The 15,542-nt window shown below is 45.0% G+C and overlaps 1 protein-coding gene across 1 annotated transcript in view; it reads right to left on the reverse strand.

Annotated features, from left to right (window-relative positions):
- Nucleotides 1-468: 468 nt before the first annotated feature.
- The window catches only part of IQCA1 (IQ motif containing with AAA domain 1), an 85,113-nt gene continuing 70,039 nt past the window's right edge, over nt 469-15,542 (reverse strand). The window contains exons 15-19 of the mRNA XM_042822045.1: nt 14,694-14,893; nt 8,787-8,873; nt 6,079-6,256; nt 4,048-4,286; nt 469-913 (exon numbers count right to left, since the gene is read on the reverse strand). Of these exons, the coding sequence (XP_042677979.1) occupies nt 827-913; nt 4,048-4,286; nt 6,079-6,256; nt 8,787-8,873; nt 14,694-14,893 (791 nt within the window). The 3' untranslated portion in view covers nt 469-826. The remainder of the gene's footprint in view (nt 914-4,047; nt 4,287-6,078; nt 6,257-8,786; nt 8,874-14,693; nt 14,894-15,542) is intronic.

The following is a 15,542-nucleotide window of genomic DNA, read 5'->3' on the forward strand; positions in this document are numbered from 1 at the left end:
AGGAGAAAACTCACTTTATTAACCAGACCCTTCTGCTGTGCTCAATGATATGATTACCTGAATTGTTTTCTGTACCTACAGGAATCTTTCCAGGCTTATGTTCTGCCTACCTCTTCCAGGAGCATCTTTTTCCAGCTGATTTCTCTCTGAGAGCAGGAAAGGCTCTGTTCCATCCCCCCCTCTTCCACCAACCTGAACATCACCCTTTGCTTTGGCTCTGCTTTTGGTGTTGTTTTCTGTGAATGCATGCATTAATCTATCCACACCGATGCATCAAAAGGTGAAGAAGTGCATGGCTATGTAAATACATGGCATTAAGTGTCTTATAATCCATCCCAATTAAAAAGCAGTCTTTACGGCCGTAATAGTTTTATCGAGAACTGTAACACATTAGACTTACAGATACATAAAGCAGTTAGTTTTATAAAGCATATAGGGTATTAAAGTAATGAAAGACATTAACGTGACATCAATTTTTAAGGAGAGTTACTTGCTGAAATAAATGAGGGTAGCCTAAAAGTTGATGGCATGTTACAGTTCTGAGTAATGAACCCCTCTGCCCCCTAAAACCTCTCGGAATAAATAATGCTTGAGCAAGTCGATGGCCATTAACTCTTTATCCTCTGAGAGCTACTCGTCACATTGATGTCTCGTCCTATTCTTTAACATTTAAAAATACATTCAGAAATGAGTTCTCTTTCTTTTAACTTGTGGTGCTTTATTCCAGAATGCCTGCTTTCCTAACATCTCCCCCTTGTCCAGTGATGGCCGTTGCCGGACACAGAATTCTGGAGGACATTGGTGTTGTCTCTTTTCCTTCACCTTCTTATTTCTTTTTCCCTTTTCCTGCTTTCTCTCTCTTTGCCACTGCTTTGCTTCGTGCTCGACCCAGCGGTGTCTTGGCATACCAAGCCTGGAGAACCAGAAAGCATAGGTATGTTTTAATAATGCTAAAAAAAATAATAATAATGAACAGTTAAGAGACTTTTTACTGCTACAATGGAGCACTCTGTACAAAATTCTTAAAACCTTGGCCGGTTTGTGGAGCAGCAGAAATAAAACCCTTAGATCTCTTGAGGACATCATTATAACAAGAAGTATGGTGATTGCCTGCGTGAAGTGTGTCTCATTAACAGGAATACTTAGCCAGGCCATTTGTGTTGCTATAGTTATGGAAATGTTAGAACTTCTCCGATCAACCCTATTTCCAAGGCGTATAGCTCTTGTCAAAACCCTTTCTGGTCTGAAACTTGGCAGCAGACAAAGCATATGCTTCTCATGGTTCTGCAAATCGACCCAGACAGTTTTTATTTCAATGAGAGAGCTTAAGAAACCAAACAAACCCCGAACATTAAAAACCTGTTTATTGCTTTCAGATGCCTGTTCACAGTCCTGTGACTTGTAAATGGTTTTGGTATGGTCGCTCCGCACACTTGCCAAGCTCCTGGGCTGTAATGTCAACAAGGCCACGTTAAAATAATGTAAAACGAAAGAGAGGGCAGTGCTTTAAAATGAGAACTGTGTGGGAATTAGTCAGTCCTCATATGTATACGCAGAACTTTATCAGCAAGGCCTGCCCACACCAGAGATTAACGTGCCACTAGGTGCTGACATGATGGATAAAACGCATTTGTTCTCATTTGGCTGTACTCTTCCATCTGAAACTGAAGTCTTTCCTCTGGCCACAAACCACTGTTTAATGCCACGGCTCTGTCTCCTCTGGTGCACGTTGGATATTAAGAACCATTTACTCTCAGAAAATTCTCAGTGCTGCAGTGGCACAGCTGCTCACGGTGGTCTTGGGGTCACCATCCCTGGAGGTGTTCCATAACCATGGGGATGTGGCACTGAGGGCCATGGACATTGGGCATGGTGTGGTGGAGTTGGACTTGAGGATCTGAGAGGACTTTTCCCAACTGAATGAATCTGTGATTCTATGAATCTATGTTTTCAAATGCAACAAACTGCCTGCTAATGGGCATGCAAGGCTGTTTGCTTTTGACTTTTTGATTAGCAGAGCAGCTACCTGGTTACCAGGACAGCTATATGCTTTAGGGAAACTCCTGGGAAAGATCCAATGGAACAGGTTGCCCGAGGAGGCTGTGGATGCCCCATCCCTGCAGGCATTCAAGGCCAGGCTGGATGTGACTCTGGGCAGCCTGGTCTGCTGGTTGGTGACCTTGCACACAGCAGGGGGTTGGAACCAGATGATCACTGTGGTCTTTTTCAACCCAGGCCATTCTAGGATTCTACCTGGTCTTAATGAAGCCAGCTCCTCAGATACGGCTAAAGGAAAAGATTTATCACTGTAGGCCACCAGCACCTGAGCTGGGGATGTAAGTGATGGACGGTATGTGACAGATCAGAGTTACAAACCTTCAGGAATGACATCCGCAGCTCTTTGGTATGGGTTTTCCTACATCTTACACGTGTTTCATATCAGCCACTGCCAGGCAGAGCTGGAGTGCTGGCTGAGCACCCGTTGCTCTGTAGGACTCCTGTTATTTCTGTGCGAGGATTTGTATCAGTCCCACTAGGGCGATGATTTTTAATTTCAGGAACGTGGCGGATGGATAATTGGGCCAGAAATTGGAGTAAATTGGACAAAGAAATCACGTTATCACAAAATTTTTGCATTATTTATATTCATTTCGGAACGCTGGCGGAATATAAATGTCAAACAGGGAGATTCATGTTTCCAGAGAATAGAAATCAAAGATTCATCACAGCGCTAATCTTCACTTTGAATGCTGCTTTAAGTTTTAGCCACCCCGCTTCAAAAGGGACAAAGCAAAGCAACAGAAGAGGTCCAGCAATGGCAATGATTAGAGGCTCAGGAAAAGGTCCTTCTGTGTGCGGAGAGATGAGGATACTGAGTTAATTGATGCACGAGGCCATTTTGACGGTCCTCATCCCCTGTGCCATATTACAGGTGCCAGGTTCCGTGACATTTAAAGGGAAACAAATTGAACGCAGATAAAAGGAAACACTTTCTTAAGGGCTGTAATTAACGCAAGGAAACGACGGCCGTGGGGCGCTGAGGGCGACAGTAGCAGTGTTCAAAATGAAGTGCTGCCTGCGTGCTCCTTGCTGTACAAAACAGGCACGGCTGTGGGAAGTGGAACAGCATTCGTGAGTTAGACTTGTGCTAAATGCTAGCTCTTGTGTTACAGGGCACCAATGGATTTACGACTCGGAGCTGGGAATGATAGGAGGTTTTTTTCTGCGCTGCAACACTGAACCATTAGCCTCTCCCTGAGGAAAGATATTGGTTTAGATAGGAAGCACGAGGAAAACAAGAGTGATTTGCCAAATATCACAAATGCTGCCTATGCTGAGTGAGCCAAATGGCTCAAAGTGGAAATTGGACAGCATTCAGCAGAGCTGGGAGAAATATCCACTATCATTAGGGTAGCAGTGGAAGGTGGTTTGCACCAGGCTGCTAGGGACTGCATCCTATTTATTTGCAAGGTGCTATGGGGATGCAGAGCCAAGGGATATGCAAAGAGCAGAACGGAAAGGAAACTTCTTGGTGGGAGACCTCCATGGTCTGCAAGCATGCCCATGGAATCATTGAACCATGTTAAGCTTGGAAAAGCTTAACATTTCAGATCATCTGTAGCTCAATCCCAGCCCACCATGCCCGCTGACCACCTCTTGCAGCATGACCCATGTGTATTTGAGGTGCGTGCAGCACACCAGTGTTTGCCTTAAATATTTTATGGCCCTGGGAGTGGAAACTCACTTTTTGAATCCCACAGACAAAAACTCGTGTGAGAAAATTCTCATTTGAGAAAACGTTAAGAAAAGGACTTAGAATTTGACCCCGAGGATCCTGGATGTCCAAGCTCTCTGCCTCCTGAAGAAAGTTCAGCCAGGCTTACACTTGTCAGCTCCCACCAAGCAAAGATGAATGCACCACACTCATGGCACACGTTTATCCACACATGCAAGGGCACCAGCAGAATGAGCAGATCCCCAGGTCAAATATGCCCGGACAACAGGGGATGAGAAGAGACAGCCAGTTAGCACAGCTCCTAGCATCACCTTAAACGTTTCCTCCTCCTCATTGTACACGGGGTCCTGGCTGGCCAGCGGGGTGAGGAACTCAGCAGTGCGCAAGGGCTTCCTGGCCATCTGTAGGAGGCGCAGCTCGCTCAGCACTGCCTGCACTGCCCTCACGATGCAGCCCTGGGTGAAGCCATCCGACAGCTTGGCCAGGCAGCTGATGCTCAGCAGCTTGGTGATCTCTCCACCACGCTGTGTGATGGCGTGTTTCCATAACGCTGCTCAGCAAAGTCCAAAATAGAAAGAGAGAGAATGCCAAAGACACATGTTAAGGAAAGCAGGAGAAATAGTTCTGCATTACGGGCACACAAGGTAAAAATGGAAAGGGCTGTTTAAATAAATGAGTGTACATGGAAAGGAAGCTAGTATTTTCCCATTTGGGGGTGCAGAGTGAAGCACCTCCATTAACAGCCTGGTTTTATTTGGGTGACCTGATGGGTCACCCTAAGGACAGAGTTAGGGTTAGGGTTCCTCCATGCGCATAGGGCTGGCATGGGGACTTGAAGTCTGGTTTTGAAGCCCAATGCCTCCACTATGCAGGCACATGTTGTATGCAGGTGTAAATGTCTCTGTGATTGGCATTTTGTTTCTTGAATAATGGTGGACCTGCTTGTTTCTTGTAGCTGCAAGCTCAGACCAGTGATACCCGAACTGCCTGAGATTTTGCTGACAAAAATGAAGTAATCAGAGCAATAGTTTGTTGTTGTTGATTTGCAATTTGCAATCAAGTGGAATATCTCAGAGAGATATGAAAAGGTTGGGTGGAAAGCTGGTGTTACCAGCCTAATGGTTTCCACTGCACGTTTGCCACCATGCACAGAATGGAGTTTTCTGGTCTGTAGCAAAAGGAAGGTTGTAGTGAATGGGTAAAGTCTGTGCACTGCGGCTGTTTGTGGTTGTTATGCCATGGCCAAAAAAGGTTTTCGTCAGTTCTCAGATTGGCTGTCAGGCACTGGAGTTTGCCATGATGGGAAGATGAGCGCTCTGTGCTGTAACGACCTTGTTTCCATTGAACGCCAGGGCAGGCACTGCCTTAAATGGGACAACATCAAAGAATTAAAACTAGAAATTTAATCTCCTTCAATATGTCAAGAGTTAACTTTTTGGGGCATTCTGAGGTTTGCAAGCTGAAATCCCTTCGGCTGGCCCTTCTGACTCCAAATTAGTGGTGAGAATCCCAGAATGTGACAGGTTCAGTCCCCAGGAGTGAACGTAGCTAAATTCAGCTGCTATCACCTCCTTTCTCTAGGTCTTATTCAAGTCCCTTATCTGTTAGCAATTAATCAGAGCTGTAACTTAACATGAAACACATGTTAGCCTGCTTAAGGACCGTTTCCCATCCACACTGAAAATTATTGAATGTGGGAGAGATTTACAACGTGCTAGACAGTCAAAATCTGTCTTGAGCTTGCCCAAACATGCATCATCTCAGTACCTTGGCTGCCTCCTTGAAAGGCAGCGCAGAAGTGGACTTCAAAACACAGTTGCATCATTTTGTAACGAGATGAAGATGTGGAGCAAGATTGTCTGGTTTACTCAGAGCACAGTTGTGTAGTGAGGTCTCCGGACTGAATGTGGCTTCTTTTCATTCTGTATTCTTCTGGGATATGATCCACCAGAGATCAGTGGCATGAAAGGAGTCTGTTCTCCTTGATGTGGTGATCAATAGGGATATTCATGCTAGGAGCTTCCGATGGGAGAAATGCACCATTCAGAGTCCTGGCTTAGAAGTGTTTGGTGTCACTGTGAATAGTCCTAAATCTTTCTTCCACATCATCTTTAGACTGAACCTCAACGGCCCTTCTGCTTATGAGTCACCACATCCAGACTACACAGTACCCAGAAAAGTGTATTAAACCACATGATACAATCAGGAGAAAATGATACCTCTGGGAACAAAAGCCCATCTACCAGCCACTTCTGAAGGACGTGAACAAACCACCACTTTTCTTGCAGTAATTCACATTATTAAGTGCATCAGTAGTTGTCAGAAAGACTCGAGGTACTTGCCAAATCTTGAAGCATAGTCAGGCCGAGGGATCAGGATGATTTTTTGGTAAACTTTGCAGAAAGGTTTGATCTTGGCATCAAAGGGCCGGCTGGTGGTCCCCACCAGCAGCACTCTGTCCTCTGCTTTCAAAGCCTTCAGGAATTTGGGGAGAATCTTTTCCAGACGTTTCGGATTCATCTTCAGAGAGCGCATGTGAATACAAGGGGGAAAGAGTTCTTATCAGTACTGACAATTTAGAGTTAATGAGGTGAAGCAACGACTGTAGATATGAATAATGTAGGTATGTGTGTTATCCACAGACATGCTATCTGCAATGGGATTTGGTTTTTTTTTTCACTTGTTTCTTTGCAACTTAGTACAAACAGGCTAGATGCTCAACCTGAGTAGAAAGCCCTTATCTTCTGCAAACTGATTTCTGCCCAGGGATTCGTGGGTTTGAGTGCTTGTGTTTTTTATTAGAGCATTTGCTGGCTCTCTCCTGGAAAGCAGGAAGGAAGCAACAACTCGTTTAAAGTAGGAAATCCTCATTTTTCAGTGCAAGAAATATTGCTTGGACCTGCGCACTTGGTGATCCCTAATGGATAGAAAGAACACATGGGTATGTAACCTGGCCTGGAATTCTCATAGTTCAGGAAGGTTCTCGTCTACCAACCCCTGCTGGTATTTTCAATATGAAAAACACACTCCCTGATTTCTTCTTTGATTTCACCTTGCTGGGAATCTCAGCTCTTTGAACTCGGGACTCAGATCTTTGTGATGATTGCTGTTAGACCTTATTATGAATATTCAACTCTTATCGACAGAACAGATGTCCGTTGAGCAGAACTTTTCACTGGCTACTCAAGTTTGAGGAGGATCAAGTGAAAATTGGTTGGGAAAACTTCATCAAATTGCTGAGGTGTTATTCTGCAAATGAATAACTGGGTTAGGGATCCAGTGTTAGATGTGAAGGTTGGTGGCCCTGCACGTTGCAGGGGAGTTGGAGCTTGATGATCCTTGAGGTCCATTCCAACCCAAGCCATTCTATGATTTTACGTATTCAGAAAAGTCTGATGACTTAGAAGCCTCTCCAGAAATAACTGAGGCTTAACACCCCAGTCAATCACACTCAATGGAGAGCCTTACTCTAGGTGTGCGTTTTTTCCTATGCAGTTGGCAGCTGCCTCAATTTCAGACCAGCCTTTCTTATACTAATAAAGTGTCTTTTGCTGGGAAAATGTGATCTGTCAGAAGATGCAGAGAATTTTTAAAGCAATTGACTCCTGTCTCACAAAAATAAGCCCCAATTTATCCCCTGCATTTAGAGCACTTAGAGTTTTTTGGGGGTGATGTGATATTCACGGATACCCATTAGTCCCTCTTTTGTTATGGGTGCTCATTGCTTAACCTGTAGGAATCTTTATTTTCAAATCATAAACGTACTGGTGCTAGAGACAAGGGAAAGATTCCACGCTTGTGTCAAGCCTACTGACAGGCATTTGTGTGTCAGCAGCTCCTGCTACACTTTTGAAGGTAATGCGTGTCCAGAGTGCACGCAGTTAATGGATATGTACTGAAAGCTAACATTACCTCCTCCACCTTGAAAGAAATATATCAGTAGCAAGAGAACCTGTCACAGAGGCAAGCTAGGATCTCAGCCATCACGTGCACCTGAGCTGGAGAAAAGTGGGGTGAATGGTGAAGGTGACCCCTATTTGTTTGAGTGGCTTAACTGCTTGCATGTCATCCATGGCAGCTGGGTTACCATAACGTATTTGATATCTGACTGCTGTGCACCCTTTACAGAGGATTGGACAGAGACTACTTTTTTTATTTTTCCTTTCAAAGCAGATAAAGCTTAAGAGTGCTCCAGGCAACCTTTGGCCTCTAGCCTTCATTTTAATCCCCATTTGCACTTGAACGTTCACTCCCAGCGTAAGAACCACTAGAGGGCATCAAGCCCTGCACACCCATGAGCTCACGCAGCCCTCTCAGCACTCAGTGGCCTCATCCAACATGACACAGTCTTCCAAATCACCAGGCTCGTGTCCATCACACAGCCCAAACACGAAGCACTTGCCTTAGGAAAAAAAGAAAGCTTTGGTTTTGTGAACTATTTTGCAAGCAGCATGAATCTAATCAGGACTTCAGGTGAACAGCTCTCTGCTGCAGTGGCTGAGTTGCTGTGCCTATTGGGCAGTGTTTTAATTTTCTTTCTGGTGGGGAAGCTGCACAAGGCAGGAAGGAATGGAAGCAAGCAGGACTCCGGGGAGCCCAAAGAAAATAATCTGTAAACATAAGTGTTTAATATATGCTCTTCGCTTTCACAGTGGAAATTTATCCTCGTTACTTTATTGTTCACTTTGGCTCCATCCAATTTCTCAAATTAATAGACTCGAACAGTTTAAGCTCATCTTAACTTTTAGCTTCTTGCCTCGCGTTTCGAAATTCTCCATTATTCTCTCCCGCTTTTCAGTGCACTGATGAGCAGTGGCTGGACTATTTTTAAATACAGCAAATACGGCTGGGTAGGAGAGAAATGTGACTTCTTAAGAGCCCCCGAGAGGTCACAAGACTCTCTTAAAAGCAAAAAAAACATTAGTGAGACAAGCGATCATCAAGCAAGCTTCGGTGGGTCCGGTCATACCAGTATGTGCTGAGCTGAGAGATACACCTGCTCCTTTGTGTTGGAAATTATCAGCACCAAAATAAGAAAGGAGCACCTCACCTGTTCTTCAGCCTTGGGCACTGCTTTGTAGAACGTTTTCTCCGTGTCTCCGATCCACACGACTGAAGGCTGCAGCTGCTTGGCCACCTAAGAGAAAATGGGAGAGGGAATGCGAGAAGTTGATTAAAATGGCCATAATTTCATACCTGGGTGCCTATAATCATGCTTCTGAATCCATATTTCGGCAATTACAATTAGCTGGGTTTATTTTTTTCCCCCAGAAATGAGCAGCACTCGTGAGCAGCGTTGGCTCTGCTCGGTAGCGTTGGCACATCAAACGGATTCTGTTTAGGAAGCTAAAGGTGAGAACTCATCCCAAATTGGATCATTCTGACTGCTGTGCTTATGCTGCACCTCCCGACCCGAATTCGGCTGTGGTTCTGCAAAAAGGAACCCTTAAGGAAAATAAGCTGGCAGGCAATCTGGCTTACAGCATAACATTTAATCCGCAGTCAGCCCGAGAATTAAAATGGAGCCTGTTAAATTGGAAGGGGGAGGGGGGTCAATAGAAATGGGCTTTCTGGCTCCAAAGTCAGAGCACTATACCTCTGGTTCACAGCAGGATGGCAGCAATGCTACAGGCTTCTTCACATCTTGCACTCTCCCTATTGCTATAGAAACGCCAGTGGTTTAGACATTCTGCTGCCAAATTTTAATCACTTTCCAGTGGCTCTCAGAGCTGTGTTGCTTTGCTCAGCAACAAAAGTGATGGCTTGAGGAATCAATGGGTAACAAGAAAGCATTCTTCTGTCCTGCTTATTTTTTTTTTTTTCCTTCCCCCAGTTGAAGCTGCTGCTTCCAGGAAGGAAGCTTACAAAACCACTAAGTTGTATACATCATAAGCTCAGCGCCTGACTGACAGCTGGAGCAGGAAGAATTAAGATGTGAACATCTTCCTTCAAAGCACCACAGTTCATTTTTATGGCCAAGAGCACGGCTGCATCCGTGCAGTAAAAATGCATTGAAGAGAAGGGAAAAGAATGGCAGATGAAAGCTGTGAGGCTTGTTTGCTCCGCTGTGCTGCTGATGGGTGAAGTGGAAACAATGCCATCTTTGGCACGTGGCACGTTATTTGCAGGAATGTGTCAGCCCTAGAGTACATCAACTGGTACCTCCAAGTTCATTGAGGAAAACAGAGCTTTCTCTTTGTTGGAAGGCAGAGCTATTCAGCATTAATAATGAAACCCATAGGTGGTGTCGTGAGGAACACAATGAAAATCTTGCAGAAATGAATATGTGGGCCTTAGCAGTAATGTGAATGTTTATACATACAACCTAAGGGGTAACTGCTCAGCCCAGCAGAGCAGTGAGCAAGCAAGCTGGAGCGAAAGGACAGACTGAAATAGCACAGCTGCCTATCTAAGGTCAGACACTTCTTATCTACCTTTTATTTATCTATTTTCAGAGGTGTGTTTTACATATTCCTACACCAGTCACTCTGCAAGGCACATCAGAGGGGACAGGCTTGCAGTTACACTGAGCAGAGCTGTACAGCAGCACCTCAGGGCTTTCTACTGAGCATCCTGTTAGTCCAGAGCTCACACACCTGCAAGAAATGCAAGCAGCCCTGCTGATTTGCACTTGCAGGTGAAGTCAATTAGCTCCTAGCTGCTTATAAGCAGTCTCGAAGGCAGGTGGAAGAATGCTGTGGTAGTGATCCTGTGCTAGAGCTGAAATGGGAGGATTCTTTGGATAACTCAGACTCATAAGGATCAGAAAGGTAGGTTGTTGTTTCTTTTAGGATGATATTTGCATTTTATGTGTTATGGAGTCTGTTTTGACATGTGGAAGCTCTGAGTTAGAGACCTTCCCCAAACTCAGCACTGCTAAGGGGAGCTTTCTAACAGTGGCTGACCTGCATGCTGATGTGGGCTGCTTTTCTACTAAAGCTGATGCAAAGCAATGCTGCGTGTTTTCTTTCTTTAGAGAACAGCCCTGTCCTGGTGGTTTTGCTCTGTATGGTGCCATAGTTGCATGAAGATAAAGAGCAATGCAGCTTTCCTGCAGTAATTCCTAGATACCTGTATGTCTGATGCTGCAGCCCTATCTGACACAGGGAATGAGGCTGGGGAAGGTTATTAAGCTGTTAGCAGTAGCTGAGCTCTGCTTATGCGCTTCAAAGGGAGTTGTGATGTCTCCTCAGCAGGGCTGCTACAGCCTGGAGGGATCTTCCCCATTTGGCTCAGAGGTGGTTCTGTGGTTAGCAGCTTTCTCAAACAGCCTGAAGGCTTTAACCAGCCTAGGGTTTCATTTTAACTCCTAAGGAAGAGCTCTTACCATTTTCACACCTGTGCTCTTCTTTTTTTTTGTCTCTAGTTAAGAATACAGTGCCAGCTGCCTCTTAAATAGATGCTTCCCTGTGTGCTCTGGTCAGGGCAATGATTTGGATGCAGGCTAGATGTGGCTCTGGGCAGCCTGGTCTGGTGGTTGGTGATCCTGCACATAGCAGGGGGGTTGAAACTGGATGAGTATTGTGGGTCTTTTCAACCCAGGCCGTTTTATGGATGCTGGCTGCTTCCTGCCTTTATCTTTCCAGTATTGGGGTGATCTAGCAGGCAGTGATCTAGCAGCCCAAACACAATGCATTGAGTTCTGTTGTCTTCTCCAGATGACAGATCAGGCTGCCAGGAGCTTCTCATTCACACTGTTGGCAGATATGCTGTACGTCCCCATGGAAGCGCTTAATCTGAATTATCCACAGACAGTTCGAATCCATGGATAATTAAACGTGCTGTACGTAATTAATTTGTAGCTGGTGTGTTCTTAGCTTTGCTGCATTCTCCCTGGTTTGGAGGAGCTGCCAGCAGATGGCTCCTTCACCCTTCTAATCCTGCCCAGTGTCAGCAGCTGGTGATATTTATCACCCTAGGGTTTGGGTTTCTAGCAGGCTGTGCTGCAGCAAGATAAGAATTGCTCCTGGAGAGCTCGAGGCAAGGCTGATAGCGCTGTTCCCACGTATCAGCTGTGATGGGAGTCCCTTTTGATGGTGAAATACTCAGTGCCCTAATGTAAACCATTCCTGATACTTCAGATTGTCTTAAAAATGACCTGCCCATAGGGACGGTACAGCAGTGGTTACAAATGAATGAACTTGATTCAGTGTGGGGGGGCGGAGAACCTGGCAAAGTTATGTTGCCTCTCAATGCAAGGATTATACCATTTAATCTTAAATCAACTCAACCACTCTTCTTTTTTTTGTGTAAGACATTTGCCTCTGATGTGCTATATAGCATAACCAAAGAGCCTGATAACACAGTCTACTGACAGTGATGGTGATGAAACACCTGCAGCCTGCTTGCACTGCAGAACTGGTCAGTGGAACTTGTGCACAGAGCTGCTAATCCCCACGCTTCTGTGCTGCTATTTCCTCCTGACCAGCTTTCCCAACCTTTTCACCTGGTCAGTGCTGTGTCATTCTGGTAGTGATTAACCTGGTGGCTGCTAATGGGGGACTGCTTTGTGCCTTGATGAGAGAGCTAACCCTTGGTTGGTACAAGCTGGCAGAAAACTCCATTTGAATTCAAGCTGCCTCAGTGTATTGGAAATGTGATTTTTAACTGAAATGTTCCAGAATGCTTTGGTTTGAGCTTTGTGTCTCTGAGACAGATCCTCTCTTCCCAGTAGAAGAGCTGACTTGGTAGGTTTTGTGTCTTTATGGAGAATGCAATTGCTGGAGCTTGGTGTTCCCAGCTTTTTTAATAGCTTTCCCATTCAGGATTAACCTTCCTTCTGTTTCTTTTGAATAGGCAGATTGAAATGTGGGGGTTTTCCTGCTCTGGTATGAGAAGTCATTACCCTCATGTGACATCTCAAATGCATGCTTTGAGCAACAAACACGTCTCTCTTTTGGATCAGGGCTGGTATGTCTCTTGTTGTCTCCTCCCAGAAATAACAGAGGAAAAAAGAAACAGATTTGGCTCTTGAATCTGAAATGAACGAGATCTTCATTTTTTCCAGTGCTATTCACTGGTTCAGGGCGTCTCTATGAAACAACTGCCAGCAGCCAGCAAACAACTACAGAACTTGAAGGAAGGGGTAGGGTTCCAAGCTGCCAAGGACAGCTTAATCAGCTCTGAGTGATGGCAGCTGGAAATGTAGATCAGAACAAAGATGGGAGCTGACCTGGTAGTACTGACCAAGCTGGCTTCCATCCTGGCTCTGAGAACCTGTGCAATACAGAATAGTGAGGGGATTAGACAAATTAGCAACCCAGCCATGGGGATGGAGGTGATGGGGAGAGGTCAAGCTGCCAATGGAATTGGGAATAAAAATTAAATGTAGCTGACTTGCATGATGCTGAGGCAGATGTTATGAATTGGTAGGGGAATTAAAATGCAGATGAAGTATCCTCTGGGAAGAGGGAGTGTGCTGTGCTATTTTCTGTTATTAGAGGAGTGGAGTTTGGGGCAGTGCTGCTGCAGTTGGAACAAGTCACCTTTTGGTAAGCAAGTGCCTGGATGCTTATTCCAAGTGACTGACTGTGAGCAACTTCCATCGTGGTGCTCTGTGGAGGAGCCCCAGAGTATCATCCCTACTTCTGGAGGGTCTGCAGTAGAGAAATAAATTTGGGTTGTTTCTCCCTGATTATGGGGATTTTTGGACAATGCTACCGTTTGATTTTGTACAATCTGGAAAAACTAAGGGTTTTTTAACAGATAAACATGGATGCAAACTTGTGTGTATATGTATATAATGTGTGCCTACATGTGTACACATGCTATATATACTGGTTGGAACATACATATTAAAAACAAAAAAACAAAAAAACCAAAAACCTCCTTAATTCACTCTGCTGGAACCTTCTGTAGGATGCTGCCCTCCTTTCTCCTGTGTTTAACAGCTCTGTGCTCCAGCAGGGACTGGGTGGTGTGTGTGCTATGCCTGCAGTCAGATGTGTGCTTTGCTAGTGATGAGGGCACAGAAAGTCAGCAGAGGGGGGTGAAAAGTGGGGAGGGGAGGGAGTACCAGCTGAGCCTGGTGGCACAGGGAATGCTAGACCCAGTGTTAGTGTTACAGCCTCAAAGGGCAGCTTTTCCCCAGGCACTGCTCTGACCAGCAAGAAATGGGCTCCTTGGGGATTGCATTGCTTTTAATTGTGAAACCTGTCTCCTGTGGTGATAGAGGCACCTGCCACAAAGCCTGCTCTAATACTGGCTTTAATAAAGGACACCTGATTGAATCCCAAGGAAAGCCCATTTGAATTCAGTCTTTTAGCAGGCCTTTGGTGGGGGAGAAATGCTGCATTGGGCTATTCCTAGTATATATGCTGTGGTGTTGTTTTTTTTTTCCTAAGTGCATTTCTTCTGGAAATGTTTACCAGCTTCCTTCCTTAGCAGAAATCCTGCCAGGGTAGCATCTCTTCTTACTATGAGGATTTGGAATATGTTCTTCACAGCTCATATGCCTTCTTTCATTTCCAGACTTCTTGTGTGTTTCTGTTAATGTAATCTTGAACTGAGATTCTCTCTTTTCAAAAGCTTGCTGATAGGTAAACAGAGAGCAGTACAGGAGAGAGCTGCTTTGCAGCAACAGTCCCAGGGAGGGAATTTGTGACCACCTCCAGTCTGGTATTTGATTAAATGCTGCATGGAATGCATTCCTGACTGACATGCACATAAACAGGAAACTTTTTATCTGATGCTTTTCATATTCGAGGTAACATAAAGCTTGTAGAAATGTTGATGTGAAAAATATGGCCACTACAGGGGATTTCTCAAGGGGCATTTCATCCTTGGCTGTCAGCAAGTGGTTTGGGAGGCATGAAAGCAAGAAGGGAATTTCAAATCTGGATTTGCACTCTTTTTTTGGATCTGGTGTACCTGCTGAAACAAAACTCGGGACCAGGAATCCATCACAAGGTTGTTTTCTGATTATTGCATCTTTAGTAGCAGTAAACAAGCACAGTACCTTGAGAACCATGTGGAGCATCATCTGCACGCCGTTCTTGCTTGGGTACTTCCTAGTGATGTTGGAAGGGGAGAGGTTGAAGAGGTTGGCTCCAGTTTCTGTGCAGATAGCATGGACCAGCATCTTCTTTCCAACACCAGCAGGGCCAGCTAGTAGCAAGGCTTTCACCAAAGGAGCTTTCTCATGGACAGTTTGGGAGCCTGTAAAAAGTCGTACGGTGCTGTTACTGCTTTCATTTAAGTCTTGCCATAAAGGTAATGAAACAACTCTACCTCTTCTCTTCACATGAAATATTTTATAATGTGAATTCATTGTTACATTAATACAGCACAAGAGCTGCGGAGTTGATTTCTGTGTAACCAGAGCTGTGGCAATAGCACACTTGAGTGCACAGTTGCTAACTGATGTCAAGTGAAGGCCTAGATAGAGGCATACCTGTGGCTTTAAGCTTAGCATTTGTCAGAGCAAGTCTTCCTGCACTTGGACAAAGGTGTAGATTCATGCTGCACGTGGGACTAGCAGAACTCCTTGCTGCTGTCTGAAATGAAGCTTTCCAGCTTCCCCAGCTTTAGAGAAAACAAGCTAATGGTACTGTCTATTACTGCTGCATTTGTCAGTGATTTTGAAACCAGATGTTACCATTGCACTTGTTTACTTTCTATCTGCACCTCCATTTTTAGGGCACATTTCCTCTCCACTGAAAATGAGTAACGTTTCAAACTGACCACCTCACTTAGGTTAGCCCTGCTCCAAAATCTTTCATTGCCTATGTTCCTCCCGTGCACTGCTGCTGCTGGGTGGCATCAGCTCATCTGCAGAGCAGCACGTGTTATCCTCCAGCCTGGAACA

Source organism: Centrocercus urophasianus, unplaced genomic scaffold, assembly GCF_019232065.1.
Source record: "Centrocercus urophasianus isolate 14NV4802_14NV808 unplaced genomic scaffold, USGS_Curo_1.0 seq_20, whole genome shotgun sequence".
In the NCBI taxonomy this organism is placed as follows: domain Eukaryota; kingdom Metazoa; phylum Chordata; class Aves; order Galliformes; family Phasianidae; genus Centrocercus; species Centrocercus urophasianus.